At 48.7% G+C, this 15,736-nt stretch overlaps 1 protein-coding gene across 3 annotated transcripts in view; it reads right to left on the bottom strand.

The window, feature by feature from the left end:
• Window positions 1-8,299: 8,299 nt before the first annotated feature.
• Window positions 8,300-15,736, bottom strand: part of TTC7B (tetratricopeptide repeat domain 7B) — a 111,242-nt gene continuing 103,805 nt past the window's right edge. For all 3 annotated transcript variants that reach the window (XM_073578180.1, XM_073578178.1, XM_073578179.1), the window contains 2 exons: window positions 12,353-12,555; window positions 8,300-9,694 (listed from right to left, as the gene is read on the bottom strand). In XM_073578180.1, coding sequence (XP_073434281.1) covers window positions 9,473-9,694; window positions 12,353-12,555 — 425 coding nt within the window. In that variant the 3' untranslated portion in view covers window positions 8,300-9,472. The remainder of the gene's footprint in view (window positions 9,695-12,352; window positions 12,556-15,736) is intronic.

Here is a 15,736-nt window from a genome sequence, read left to right as displayed (position 1 = left end):
AGTATAACACATCATGTAACTTGGGATAAGTAATGTTAGCTGGTGTAAAGACACCTAATCGGAGTTTGTATTTTCTGGTGCAGATTATACATGTAAATTCAGGCTGACTTGTAAGACGTGTGCCTGCATCCATGGCCTGTTGCTCCTGCGTGTCTTTTGGCTGGTGGCTCATGTTTTGCGTTCACTGCAGATTTGTAATCAGGTTCTTTAAGCTTGGCTACAGAGTCAGTGTTTGTGTCTCTGGTCCCAAAGATGGAGGCCATAGTATGGTTATTGCTTACCAGCTGCTGTCACTGATGGGGCTACGTGGTGACAATGGCTGAGCAATTACAGTGCAACATTACAGCTATTTTTTGTGCGGTCACAATATGGCTCAATAAAAGAAAACACTAAAACCACTTTTGTATTTGGACACAAGTTGCCTGTGCTGTGCTATAGGCCTCAGTGTACACGGTGTGCAGTCTTGTGAACCCATCAGAACTTTTTGTTCTTATGAGCACTTTAGGAATAATTATTGTATCAGGCACAGAGCAAAAGAGAAGCATCTGATACTGGTCAGAAATTTCAAAATGTGATTTTTGAGATTTGCTTCCTGTTTCCACTGTAGAGAGAAATTAACAGAGAAGTTGAGGTGGATAAAATGTACAGAAGAGCTGAGTGCTGGCGCCAGCATTGCTTCTCCTGCACAGAACTCCTCCATACTGTAAGCTCTCTGCAAACTTATGGTGCCGTATAGCAAACGTCTGGTCTGTATATATAATCAAAGAAATAAAGGAAACACAAACAGCCTGTTGCCAATGGAATAGTGTTCCTTTTATTTTTTTTTTGAGCAGTATATATAGTGCAAAGCCAACCGAACCCATTGCTAAACGGTGTCACTATGTAGCATGCGGCTGCAGCTGATTATCTGCAGTGCTGGGTTGTATAAGGACAGTGAAGGGTACATTGCAGAGGATGCTGTCAGCCGCATGTCTCCCTGTTTCCTGCTCTAGGCTATTGTAGCTTGTGCATGGGCTGCAGAAAGCACCGACAGCACCAGCACGGAGCAGACAGTAACTCCATATATGGTGTGAACAGGGCTGATACTGCTGTTCCCAAGCTGCAGAATTACTGAGCTCTGGGAGCCATGAAGCAGCTGACCCCTCTATGGGTACAGCCTTCAAATACATGCACAACATAGCAAGCAGCCCCAAATACAGGAAAACCACCTTGTGGGAAATGCAGGGTTAACATAGGAATAATATTACCAGTAGGATGTGGCCCCTTTAAATGTTAACCCCCTCTTTGCAGTAGACAGCAGCAGCTCTATAGAGTGGTGTCCCAGCAGGATCAGATGTACAATCCTTCCTCTCCAGCTGCAAATCTCTGCAGAAAAGAGGTGAATGCTCTGCTGGATATTGACAAAAGCGCCGCAGCTCCTCTGCATTGCAGAACTCCTGGGCACAGTGTCATTGCAGGCAGGGCACAGGTTTATCTTGGGGCAGCTGCTAATCCATCACTGCTGACTCATAGTCCTAGCCCAGACTCCCACTGGCATCAGGCCAGGGCATGTACTCTGCTATGCAATATAAGCTATAGGTCCTGATATTCTCATGTATCGTCAAAGGCCAATTAGTTGCAGCTGCTACCCCTGCACTCATTATGCAGTGGTTCCTATCCACTGACAGCAAGCAGAGATCTTAAAAGAGGGGAGGAATTGAAAATAATTTTATTAAGATGAAATGTATATTCTCATATACATACCAGCTGACTACATTATTGCTGCAGCTCTGGCTGTGACTGGAGTATCAGGGTATGGGCACACGTTGCAGTTTGGCTGCAGATTTTTCCACATGGATTTGTCTGAATCCACAGGTAAAATGACCTGCATTTTACCTGTGGATTTCACATGCATTTTTACACCTGCGGATTCCTATAATGGAAGAGGTGTAAAAACGCTGTGGATTCAAAACCGCAGCAAATCTGTGTGGCGTTTCCTGCAGCATGTGCACAGCGGATTTGGTTTTCCTTAGGTTTACATGGTACTGTACACCGCATGGAAAACTGCTGTGGATCCGCAGAGCCAAATCCGCAACTGATCTGCAGCCAAATCTGCAACGTGTACACATTGGCACACGTTGCAGCCAAACAGCAATCTGCTCCATTCTTTCTCACTGGGACTGCTGGAAAAAAGCCAGAGTCCTGCGTCTGTGGGGGGGGGCCAGTGGTCGAACCCACAGTCATCCTGATGTTATATTAACTTATGAAAACTTAGCTGAAGTTCCTTAGCGGGATTGTCCACAGCAAGTGTGGATGCAGCAATTAATTGATATGCATGTGGCCTACAAAGAACAGCAGGGTTCAGAGGAGTGGATCGATTTTGATTTTTTTTTTTTTTTTTTTTTCCCCCCCTCTCACTTGTGTGTACAATCAGTAGTTTTTTTTGTTTGTTTTTTTTACTCCGCAGCCATCAATAGTTTACAGGACCACTTACAGTTTCTCATATTACAGAATTGCAATGTATCTGTAAAAATCAGATGCCTCCGATGGGCCGTATGTCATCCAATTATTTTCTCGCAACCCTGCAATTTCAGTCAAATTGCAACATGCTGCAAATTTTTCCTTACACCGAGTACAGCTGAGGAAAGACCCACAGATCTGCATTGCCTTGTAGAACCCCATTGGATTGGTCCATTTATATGGCTGTGTGATCGAGACCTAACATGGTAGATGAGGAGAGTGATCCTGCAGGACGGCGATTTATCACTTGTAGTGCAGTCGAGCGCATACAATTTATTGCAATTTCTGAGATGTTTATAACTGGCCATTCCTCACACACAAATAATTTTTTTTTAAAGAAGCAATTCCTCTAAATAGACACATTGGACAGGCGGCTTTGTGTGCTATTTGCCCACTCCGTGCTGTTTGCACAGCTGCCAGAGATCCACACCTCGCAGGTGTACGGGGAGAAGAGCTGTGTATACATACTTATATACACACATTATATATATATATTATACTGTACTATTGACCCGCACAGTCTGTGGTGGTTTCCAGCCTGGGTCTCCTAGCAACTGCCTGCTGAGATCTGCCTGTAGCGTGTGCCAAAGTTGGGAGCGGCCCCCGGCATGCACCGCGTCTGTGCTGTGTCCACAGGAAATGATTCACTCCATCCACAGTATACAAATGCGCATGGAGGAGGGGGCTCAGCGTGCAGACATGTGCATACAGCCATGCTCTGACCGAGACATCTGGGGCACTAAGAGTAGAGGGGTCCAATTGCAAAACTGGATTCCCATCGGTGTAGGGTTTTACCAAGTTGGACGGGAGGGCTTGGGGTATGAGCACATCCCTTTACACGACCCACAGGCCAAATCCTAAGAAGTGAACCCTGCATGGAGCAGAATAGGAACAGCCAGGGTTCGGCGCCATCTGGTTATGGGCCCCTAAATAACCTAAAACAAGAATGCACAAAGCCCCTTAGAAAACTCACCATCTTCCACAGTAATCCCCATTATGACACTTATCCATGTGGGGTCCAATAGTTGATGCTTTGCTGCAAACCTTATGCACATATAATACCACCAAAGAGTGCTCATGTATCAATACCGCACCATATACTGCTGTGTCCGCTCTCACATTCACCGTATCTGGTGTGTCGGTTTCGGATCACCAGAGTGTTTCCTTCCTATGGATTATTGCAGTTTCTTCACATGAGACGCTCGCAGCCGTCATCTCAGAGAAGGTGATTGGTCCGTCGGGGGGGGGTCACAACGGGGGAATCGAAAAAAAGAAAAATGCAAGATTCAACTTTCAATCAACCCGACAGAAGGGTTATTGGTGGTGATACGACTGCAGGACGCGGCTGGGGGTCCACGTCATCCCAGCGAAGGTGACATCGAGGGGATTTCCAAGTCCTCCGCAACCTCCAGCGTCACATGACCTGAGTTGTCAGCCATGGGCATTGCAGGAGCGAATGTCACTGGCCAAAAAGGAGGGACTGGGGTCAGTAGATGTATACACAGCCAATTAAACCCTTGTGCCCTGTATACAGCCCTCTATTAGTCAAAAGCGGGATGAGATACTGTGCACTAGGATACAGCACCAAACACTTCATATCAATTCATCAGATAGTTAGACATTCAGAATAATCTTTGCATCTCGTCACCTTAATGCAGGGGTGGATTAAGGGTAGCCAGGGCCCGGGGCAGTTCAGACTCTGTGGGTCCCCCTCGTCACGTGACGGGGGTCACGAATCGTAGAGCCACACTCTACATAGAGAATAATGGGGCCTCCAGCACCGACCTCCACCCGCAGAGCCGCACTCTACATAGAGAATAATGGGGCCTCCAGCACCGACCTCCACCCGCAGAGCCACACTCTACATAGAGAATAATGGGGCCTCCAGCACCGACCTCCACCCGCAGAGCCACACTCTACATAGAGAATAATGGGGCCTCCAGCACCGACCTCCACCCGCAGAGCCACACTCCACATAGAGAATAATGGGGCCTCCAGCACCGACCTCCACCCGCAGAGCCGCACTCCACATAGAGAATAATGGAGCCTCCAGCACCGACCTCCACCCGCAGAGCCTCACTCCACATAGAGAATGGAGCCTCCAGCACCGACCTCCACCCGCAGAGCCGCACTCCACATAGAGAATAATGGAGCCTCCAGCACCGACCACCCGCAGAGCCGCACTCCACATAGAGAATAATGGAGCCTCCAGCACCAACCTCCACCCGCAGAGCCGCACTCCACATAGAGAATAATGGAGCCTCCAGCACCGACCTCCACCCGCAGAGCCGCACTCCACATAGAGAATAATGGAGCCTCCAGCACCGACCTCCACCCGCAGAGCCGCACTCCACATAGAGAATAATGGAGCCTCCAGCACCGACCTCCACCCGCAGAGCCGCACTCCACATAGAGAATAATGGGGCCTCCAGCACCGACCTCCACCCGCAGAGCCGCACTCCACATAGAGAATAATGGAGCCTCCAGCACCGACCTCCACCCGCAGAGTCGCACTCCACATAGAGAATAATGGAGCCTCCAGCACCGACCTCCACCCGCAGAGCCGCACTCCACATAGAGAATAATGGAGCCTCCAGCACCGACCTCCACCCGCAGAGCCGCACTCCACATAGAGAATAATGGGGCCTCCAGCACCGACCTCCACCCGCAGAGCCGCACTCCACATACATGGCTGCTCTCAGTGCTCTGTGCTGTGCGCACAGGACCTGTGATGAGGTCACAGGAGGGGAGGAGACAGGGGTCACATGATCGGGGGCCCTGACACCTTACCTCCTGTGATCTCATCACAAGCCTTTGCATGCTACCAGCAGCATCAGCGTTCACGCTACTTGTAGATGCTGCTGGTAGCAGAGCACATAATGCCGCCCCCACGGTCACTCACTTTTAGGTGGGGAGAAGATGGAGTGCCATTGCAGCAGCCAGCAGGAATGTGGTGGGGGCCCCCTTAGAAGCTCTTGTGGTGGGGGCCCCGGGGCTGAAGCCCCGCCTTCCCTGCCTATAATCCGGCCCTGCGCGGTGGCGGATTATAATGGGGCAATTTACTGGCCTGGGCTGTGGGCCCCTTAACCCCACTGGGCCCGGGGCAACTGCCCAAATTGACCTCATTATAATCCGCCACTGCCTTAATGTAAGATAGTCACAGTGTTTCAGGAAAAGATGGTCTATGTCAATTTGGGTCCTACAGCAGTACAAAGACCAGTTAATTTGGAGGATAAGGGTATGTTTCCACATGGAGTAATTCATCTGGATTTGCTGCGTACCGCCGCAGCGTCGAGATGTTACAGCATAGTGGAGGGAATTTTATGAAATCCCATCTCCACTATGTGTGCAGGGACGTGGGTGACACACCCGAAATTACAGACATCCGGCGTGTCTTTTTAGACTGCAGCATGTCTATTTATCTTGCAGAGATGCTCAGTCTCTGCAAGATAAATAACCCATTCAATGAACACATACGGTATCACCGCGAGTAGAAAGGGGGCAGCGCTTTGGGCAGAGCGGGGTTTCCGCAGCGTCCAAAGCGCTGGCAATACACTGCATGGAAACCTACCCTTAGACCCGTGGCCATCATGGGCTATACAGGCGTCAAAAGCTCAATTGGAAGGCCCCCACAGCATCAGTAAACTCCCATGCTGACATACTCTGCTGGTTGAGACCCTGCAATTTCCGCAGTGTAACTTCCTACAAGATCATCCGCCCACTTCACTCCTGTGATCCTCTCTGTGCTGCTGGGGACAATGTTCCATCCTCTAACAGTCAGCAGCACAGAGTGTTTCAGGAGAGTAGTCTGCTAAGTGACCCAATTCCTTCCACTATGTACGCTAGGAACAACATTAAATCAGCCTAGTCTCCTGAAAAACTCTGTACTGCAGAAGACCAAGCATCAGCCCCTACAAAACTCTGTCTGTGACTTCTTTCCAGGTCAGTATATTCCTCTCCAGAAATACTCTGTGCTGCTGGGGATCACTGATCCTTCAGCTCTGTAACCTCCCACAAGATCAGCGACTGCACTCTTGAAATATATTCAGTGCTGCTGGGGGAACCTAATTCCTTCTTCTATGTAATTGCAGGCTGGGATTCCTTCCATACTGTAACTCTCAGTCTAGGACTTTGCACAAGATCAGCCAACGGGAGTATAAACTCATGCTCCCCTTACCCCGTTTCTCGGTCTGTGGCCCCTGCTATGGAGATGTCTGCATTATTCCCCCTCTACTGTGTGTTCCTGCTTGGCTCCTTTGAAGGAATTCACCTTTTAGAGAAATTCTCCCCATGAAATATTCAGGGCGCTGCTGCCACCCATCTGGGGAGATGTGACTTTGAAGAGATCAGAGGCAGCGGTGAGGGCCACATGGATAATTCTGTCTATAAACCGTATGAAACATCTCCTCCACATTGCTGTCAGATTTTAAAGACACCGGCAGAAGCGTGGCTCTGGAGAAGATCTGACGAGAGGCACCATGAATATTCCATCACATCTGACCGCAGCTGCCGAGGGTGTGCGCAATGCAAATCAGAAGAAACAACAAAATACAGCAGCCATCATTATGATATGGAAGCCACCGGGCTGTCCGTTCATGAGGGTCCTCTACAGTCTAAGCCACAATAGACCCCCAACTGCTGATGATGTCACAAGCAATAACATCACACTATGCAGGAGGTAATAATGAGCCTTGAGGAGGTGTCCAAATGGCTGCTGATGTCACAAGTGTTGCAGGGGGTAATAATGGAGCTTAAGGAGGTGCCCCACCCATTGATGATGCCACAAGCGATGACATCACACTATGCAGGGGGTTATAATGGATCATGGTGCCTGGTTGTGGTCATAGCTGCAGATGTCACAAGCGATGACATCACACTGTGCAAGGGGTTAATGATGAGACTGTGTCCAAACTGCTAATGATGTCACAAGTGATGCCATCACACTATACATGGGGTTATAATGGATCATGGTGCCTGGGTGGGGTTATAGCTGCAGATGAGATCACAAGTGATGACATCACACTATGCAGGGGGAAATAATGGGGCCTAAGGAGGTGTCCAAACAGCTGATCTCAGAATCGATGACATCACACTATGCAGGAGGTAATGGGGTATGAGGACGTCTCCAAATAACTGATGATGTCACAAGCGATGACATCACACTGTGCAGGATATAGTCACAGCTGTGGCAGGATGCTCGGCTGGTTGGGGCACCGCTGTCACCTCACAATGACCAGTGGCCTGGTGCAGCAATGGCAGCCTCAGTGGTAGTTGCCCAGCTTTCCTGGACAACATCAGCTCTGATATATTGTGGATTTCTGCACATAATACTGGGTATCGTCCGCTCTATTTAACACAGCGGCGTTGTCCAGCGAGCACGGGCGCCCGCTCCTGATCATTCATGTAAGCGGAGACCGTAACAAACGCTGGTGAATGCATCGGATTTATCTCGCCCCATTTATTCCTTGTTTGTTCCATGTCTCGGCTGGGAATCCTCTGTAGCCCAGACCTATATATCTGTGATTCAGCTGTGCGGCGCTCGCCCAGGAGACCGCACCGTATGTTCATTAATAAAGGCTCACCCTGTGCAAGAAATGTAGGTCAGCGCTTGGGCGGACGCCATACTTACACCCCCTGGGGGGACGCAATGGCACTGAGCATTAGATACAGGATACCCCTCCTCCGCCCTATGGTGCAGGACTCTGAATCCTGTGACCATGCAGCCCCCCAAGGTCTACCGGACCCTATATCGTCAGCTATAGCAGGCATTGGTGCTGAACAGCATCACATAAAACAACGGTCCTTTAAAAATTATTTTATTGACACCGTGACTTGTAAATCATTGTACAACATGAGGAATGTCACCTAAGCGTCTCCATAAATAATCTCTGAACCCACATAAAAAAAATCTTAAGTAGAACTGAGATCTGCGTCGTCTCGTAACAGGCGAAACATAAATCTCTGATAACAGAACGGTCTGTTCGGCTACACAACGTGACACGCGAATTCTGAGGGACCAAGTGATATGAGGAAAGAGGGGCAATGGCGATAGAGCGGGCGCAGTTACCGGTTTACGCCTTTTTGACCATTTATACATAACATAGGAGCAACAAAATGGCGTCGGTGAGTGAGATTCTAGCCTGCTAACCTACATCAACCGAAACAGCAATATGGCGACACGTCGCCTCCAACGCTAAGACACCACCTGACATCATGCAGCCAGGGAAAAACGTCCAACGTGTCTTTGGCACTTGCGTGAATTTGGCGATAATCCCGTCACGGTGCCTCGCCGCTCAGTTCTAAGGTTCGAAAAAAATAAATATTTCAGAACAAAATAATACAGCGCTCAATGGAAGCCACGTGACGACAGCGACAGCCCGCCACTACACGATGACAAGAGACGACTGAGAGAAAGATCACAACACGTCAGGCCGTGTCCAGAGCTGCAAATATCGTTATAATGAACAAAATGGTGCAACAGGAAAACTAAAGTAACAGATGCCAAATATGGCAGCATTCCTAAATAATTTAGTGTGGTGGCGGGTCCGTGTGTGCAATTTGTTTGCATATTAGGGTGAAATGAATGATACAATATTACTACAGCAAGAAAATGGCGCAGTGCTCCAACTATGGAGCCCATCACCAAGATCTCGATATCGGACGGACTGGCATCAGCCTGTAGAGGGAAAGGCTGGAGATCGGCAAAACGTTTTCCCATCATGCAACAAAGCCCCGGACGCTATTTTCCCTGCATTATACTGCAGTGCCGATATACAAGGTATCATGGAGATCACTGGCCGACAGATTTCAGACGATGATGTAACAGTTATAACATGTAAGTTGCCCCCACCCCTGGCGAGCGATGACCGTACCCTCGGCGATTGGTACGGTTATGATTGTAATGCTGAAGCAGGACTGATTGTTGAGGTTGAAGGGTCTCAGATCACGCTGTCCCCCACCTCACGCCTCTTCATCACAAAACTCGCGGGATGATGGTGAACGGCACGATGGGACTGCTCGCCTCCAGCTCCAGAGCGGTCAGGAAGCACTCGGTGGCGGCATCATCATTCCCCTGCGCCTGCAGCACTTCCCCCAGATTGTTCCACACCTCGTGAGCCGTGGAGTTCACCTGCACAGCGTCTCGGAGGATTTTCTCTGCCAGGCTGTAGCGGCCATGGTGATGGAGGATCAAACTCTGAAACAAGAATCGAAGTGGGTTATAGGACAGGCTATAAATTACACCAGTTCCTGTCTGTCTGTGGTCATTACAAATGGTGACACTAGCCTAACAACTGGTACAGTAGGAATTGGGTGACAATGCTGTTTGCCCCCGAGTGACGGGCATTGCCAGCTCCACTGTATTTCTCGAGGGCAGACAGTGAACAGACAGCAGCACCGCGGTCAGGACCCTCACAGTTTATATGCCGACTGTGTAACTCTCCAGATATGAGGTGCCGGCATAAGAGCAGCGGCTGCAAAACTCGAAGATTCACAAATCAGTGTGATCAGGGAGGCAGGAAATCACCAGGATCAATAAAGGGGTCCTGACCGTAGAAAAAGACGTACCCCATCATATATCCCTCTCTGACTCTGAACAACCAGGTACAAACAGTTGGGAAAAGCTGGGCGACAACTATACAGTCAAGAAAAGTAAAAGCAGGGGCTAACAACCAGAAAGTTGGGAACAGCCGGGCGACAACCAAATAATTGAGAAAAGATGAGCAAGATACAGACATTTGGGAAAAGCCAGGCTGACAACCAGACAGTTGTAAAAGCCAGGCTGACAAACAGACAGCCAGGGAAAGGAAAAGCTGGGGTGATAACCTGACAATTGGGAAAAAGATAAAGTCCTGCAAGATCTATACATATTTGAGAAAAGCTGAGGAAAAAGAAAAGTCAGGGTAACAGCCAGTTATAAAAAGCAGAGGTAACAAAAAGAAAGTCGGGAAAAGCCAGGAAACAGATATAGTCAGAAAAGCTAGACAACAAGACTGCAGAGGAAAAAAAAAAAAATTGCAGCGACAACTGAACTGTCCAGAAAAAAAAATGATAGCTGAATAGTGAGGAAAAGCTGGGTGATAACCAGACAGTCCGCTTATAACTCCTGAACGGCAGATCTGCCTCTCGGTGCAATACTACATCCTTTAGTCCAGGAAATCAGAGTGAATAGCCCCGAGGGTGGTAACGGGGCTCAGATTAGTTATATTAGCAGTGACCCAGGTTTCCCAGAAACGGAGAACTAAGAAAAGGCTGAATGGAGTATTCAATGACCTGACATAAGGCTTACGATGAGTGAACAGAAAAAATGGCTGCAGCTTTCGATGTGAGTGGAGTACAACACAGGTTGTAACCAAAGAGAAAGCTGATGACATTAGGGAGAAGGGAGTCGCTGATCGCAGACACTTCTGTTGGCTGATTATCTCCCTCACATTACCTCTAAGGTTTGGGGGTCTGTGCACAGCAACAGTACAATGTGGGGACTACAGATGGGATGTAATTTACAGGAGCGCCCTCTTAAGGATTAGGAACCCTGCGACAGGGTCCTTTCCAGTCTGCTGAACATCTGGCACCATGTGGATGTTATTTATTTTATCCCAGATTTCACAGACCCCAAAATATGACTGGTCATGGTGGACGCGCCTAAGGAGTGCAGATGTAAATAAGTAACAGGATTGTTTCTGCTGCCGCCGTCTGACACGACGTCTTGGGAGCGATGGAGAAATCTCTGCTTAGCGGCTGCACAACACGGGGTCTGTGCCCTCATTAGTAACAAGGCTGCCTCTGTTATGTCATTACCATAATCTGAGCCGTCACAGCGGGCGAGGGGGCAGCCCCCGGGAAGGGTCCAGACACAAAGCCAGGACTGAATCCTCCATATCACATGAGCTAATCTGGTTCTGCAGCTCACATCCAGATCTGCATCCATTGTACTGCTTCATCATGTCCTATACTCCATTCACATCCAAAGCTGCAAACCAAAATAAATACTGGAGTCCTCCTCTTCTGCAAATGGTTAATAATTATATTCAACCAACATGGATGACAACCAATGTAGCCACTGTTCAGCTCCACCCAACGTGTGAAAGAACAGGAGCCCCAAGTTATATCAACCAGCAGAACTGTGAATGCAGCTTTGGAAGCGACACATATCAGAGGGGAACTGTATGTGTACGAATGACACAGACCCTAATATAATATGGCTGCGACTGCAGGGGAGAGTGCAAGGGTCTGCTGAGGGCACGTGCTCTCAATAGGGAGAGAGACGTATCCTTCTGTTGGACATAACCCCCTTAGTACAGAATGATTGGGCATATTAAAAAACAACATGCCTGATTCCTTATTGCCTCAAGATGAGGCAAGTCGATAGGAAGTAAAATACATGAGAGAGACAGAAGATTCGGCACTGCTCCTTAACCCCAAAGCAGTTCCATGACTGCTATTCAAGTCGAAAATCACACACCTGGACCGACCGCCAAAATACCGTCAGAACAGGTGCTCAATCCAGAAAAGCAAACATGTAATCTGATTTTGTACAAAAGTGAAAAAAAAGTGATGGCACTCACCGTTCTGTCGTGAAAATTCTTTATTAATTAAAAGGCATTGGCACGGGAGGATTGGCCAATGCATTTTAATTAATAAAGAATTTTCACGACAGAACAGTGAGTGCCATCACTTTTTTTTTTTCTTTTTTTTCTCTTTTGTACAAAGTCGATAGGAAGTCTAATATGTGTAAGGCCACACAGAAAATAGTGGCTAGCAGGTCACAGCAGCCAGACCACCACTGGTCACTATATAGAGCCTTCTGCACCCAGGCTGGTGGATGATGGGGAGTGTGACCCCTGCTGGCACTCACCAGTCTCTGCATGCTCTTAACATGGGTGGGGCTGATGGACAGTGCCTCTTCATACCATCTTTTGGCATCATCAATGTTTCCTCTCAGCTCGGACACCTGACCTCTCATGTAAAGCACATTGTGGGACATAGGAAAGAGGTTGGCGGCCTCCTGGATACAGGCCGTGGCTTCTGACGGTTTCCCTATCCCGATATACACCTCCGCTGTGAAGACACAAGGAAAATCTGCCGTCACATGAGCTGCAAGCATCAAACGAGTCAAATCACATCATGTAGTAGAGAATCGCTTACATAACAACGCCCTCGTGTGACTGATGCTAATGTAACATGTAAAATCCCTACTTTAAATATTAGAAACCATCAGTAAGTAGTCTGAACGCTGCCAGTAAAAAGCAAAGAACTGGGAATTCCATGGGTTCACTGTAATGGGGCAATGTCTCAACTGGTACTTACCTAATGTGATTGCTTTGCATCATTTATCTATAGCGGCAAAACTATCAGTGTTTTCTAGGAAAGCATCAGCAAGCTGGAGACAGGTGCAAAAGGGAAACATATCATCACATTAAGAGATTGTTGTTGAAGCTAAATATCTCTTTATTTATTCACATATGATTTGCCATTTTCCTCCTCTTTGCAGAGACATATCAGGGGGCAGCGATGATGATGGTGAGCAATCATCATCCTCCATGAGTGATGTCAGCACGGCCAGACCCTGGCACCAATCACAGGGCAGAACACACAATGATGACACGTCTGCTACCACCGAATGGATGGTGCCTTTATATGGAAAGCGAGAGGCCGCAGCAGATGTGATGGCAGGCAGCCTCCAGGCACGCTGCCCTCAATTAACCCCCTATGCCACAGCAGGTTGCAATTCAGAAGAGGATCGCCATGCTGACTGCCTCCACACAGAAGGTACGGAAAATCTACCCACAGCACGATCAATGGACTCAAGATATTCAACTACTACTGATAATGTCCCAGAATCACAGAAAAAGAGATTATATAAAAATCAATCATTAATTCTGAAAGTTCATCTAATCATAACACAGCAGATTTCATCGCCTTTATACATTGCTCCATATGTACACTAATATAACCACTATAATACTACCCTATGTGCAAGAATATAACTCGTATAGTACTGCCCCTAGGTACAAGAATATAACTACTATAATACTGCCCCCTATGTACAAAAGTATTACTACTATAATACTGCTCCTATGTACAAGAATATAACTACTATAATACTGCTCCTATGTACAAGAATATAACTACTAGAATACTGCTCCTATGTACAAGAATATAACTACTATAATACTGCCTCCTATGTCCAAAAATATTACTACTATAATACTGCTCCTATGTACAAAACAGGGATTTTTGTGAGTACTCACCGTAAAATCCTTTTCTCCGAGACGCTCATTGGGGGACACAGAGACTGTGGGTGTATGCTACTGCCGTCTGGAGGCCGACACTAAGTATACAAAAAAAACAAGTTAGCTCCTCCTCCGCCGCATACACCCTCGCCCCGATAGCGGGCGGAAACCAGTTTAGTGCCAAAGCCGTCGGAAAAGCTGACAGCAATTTAGCTCTACCGCAGAAAATTATATGTCTGAAAAAAAAGGACCACCCTACAAAATAAGGGTTTATACCCATCAAAAATAAACAAAAGCCAACTGGCTATCAGGGTGGGTGCTGTGTCCCCCAATGAGCGTCTCGGAGAAAAGGATTTTACGGTGAGTACTCACAAAAATCCCTGTTTCTCCTTCGTCTCATTGGGGGACACAGAGACTGTGGGACATCCCAAAGCAGTCTCTGGGTGGGAGCAACTCATCAATCTACACCGCATGCCTACCTGTTCAAAGGTGTGCCACTGCTGCCTGGAGAATCTTCCTACCCAGGCTCGCATCCGACGAAGCCTGCATATGTACGTTGTAATGTTTAGAGAACGTGTGCAGGCTTGACCATGTTGCCGCCTTGCATACCTGCTCTGCCGAAGCCTGATGCCGAAGCGCCCAAGAGGCGCCCACTGCCCGAGTCGAGTGCGCCCTTATTCCAGGTGGAACCGGCGTGCCTCTAATACGGTAAGCCTCTTGAATAGTAAGGCGAATCCATCTGGCTATGGTCGACCGTGAGGCTGCGAGCCCCTTCCTGCACCCTTCAGGGATCACAAACAACGAATCTGTCTGGCGAAAAGGCGCTGTCCTCGACACATACCTCCTGAGGGCCCTCACCAGGTCCAGCGTGTGGAGCGCTTTCTCAACCCTGTGTACTGGAGCTGGACAAAATGAAGGCAAAACGATGTCCTCATTAATATGGAACAAGGACACCACCTTCGGCAGGAACGGCGGAGGTGGTCTCAAGACTACCTTATCCTTAAAAAAAGGTCAGAAACGGTGCTCTACAGGATAGGGCTGCCAGCTCCGAGACCCGCCTAATAGTGGTTATTGCTACCAAAAACACGACCTTCCTGGTAAGGTATGGCAATCCGACCTCCTGCAATGGCTCAAAAGGAGCTTCCTGCAGGGCCCCCAGCACCAGATTAAGGTCCCAGGCGTCTAAGGGAGCTCTAAAGGGGGGCACTAGATGCGAGACTCCCTGAATGAAAGTTTTGACCTGCATAATGCTAGCGATCTTTCGCTGGAACAGAACAGACAAGGCCGAGATCTGTCTCCTCAGGGAACTCGGAGCCAACCCTGCGTCCAGGCCTGACTGCAGAAAGGCCAGAATGTTGGGAACCGAGAAGGACAATGACGCAACCCCGTGCTCTCGACACCAGAGAAAGAAAACCTTCCAAGTACCATGATAGATCCTCACCGAGGCCGGCTTCCTGGCGTTAATCATCGTGGCTACCACCTCACGCCCAAACCCCGCCTGGGTCAGGACCCAGGACTCAACGACCATGCCGTCAAACACAGGGCCCCTAAGTTCGGGTGGTAGATCGGCCCCTGGGACAGTAAGTCTGGCCGTTCCGGTAGACGCCATGGCACGTCTGCGAGGAGCTGTACCAGATCTGCGTACCAGGCTCGACGGGGCAAGTCTGGGGCCAGCAGAATTGCCGGAACCCTCTCCCTCTTGATCTTCCTGATTACCCTCGGGAGAAGAGGCAGAGGGGGAAACAGGTACGGGAGCCGAAACTGGCTCCATGGAAGAACCAACGCATCCGCTGCAATCGCTCGCGGGTCCTGAGACCGGGCAACAAACCTGTCTACCTTGGCGTTCTCTCTGGAAGCCATCAGATCCACGTCCGGAGTTCCCCACCGTTGGCAAATCTGCTGGAAAACCTCGGGGTGCAGGGACCATTCTCCGGCCACGACCCCCTGCTGACTCAGGAAATCTGCTGCCCAATTTTCCATGCCTGGTATATGGACCGCTGAAATTA

Source organism: Dendrobates tinctorius, unplaced genomic scaffold, assembly GCF_039654945.1.
Source record: "Dendrobates tinctorius isolate UK_male_01 unplaced genomic scaffold, ASM3965494v1 ptg000058l, whole genome shotgun sequence".
NCBI classification, from domain to species: domain Eukaryota; kingdom Metazoa; phylum Chordata; class Amphibia; order Anura; family Dendrobatidae; genus Dendrobates; species Dendrobates tinctorius.
The sequence above is the reverse complement of the archived record's forward strand: the minus strand, read 5'-3'. Positions and strand labels throughout refer to the sequence as shown.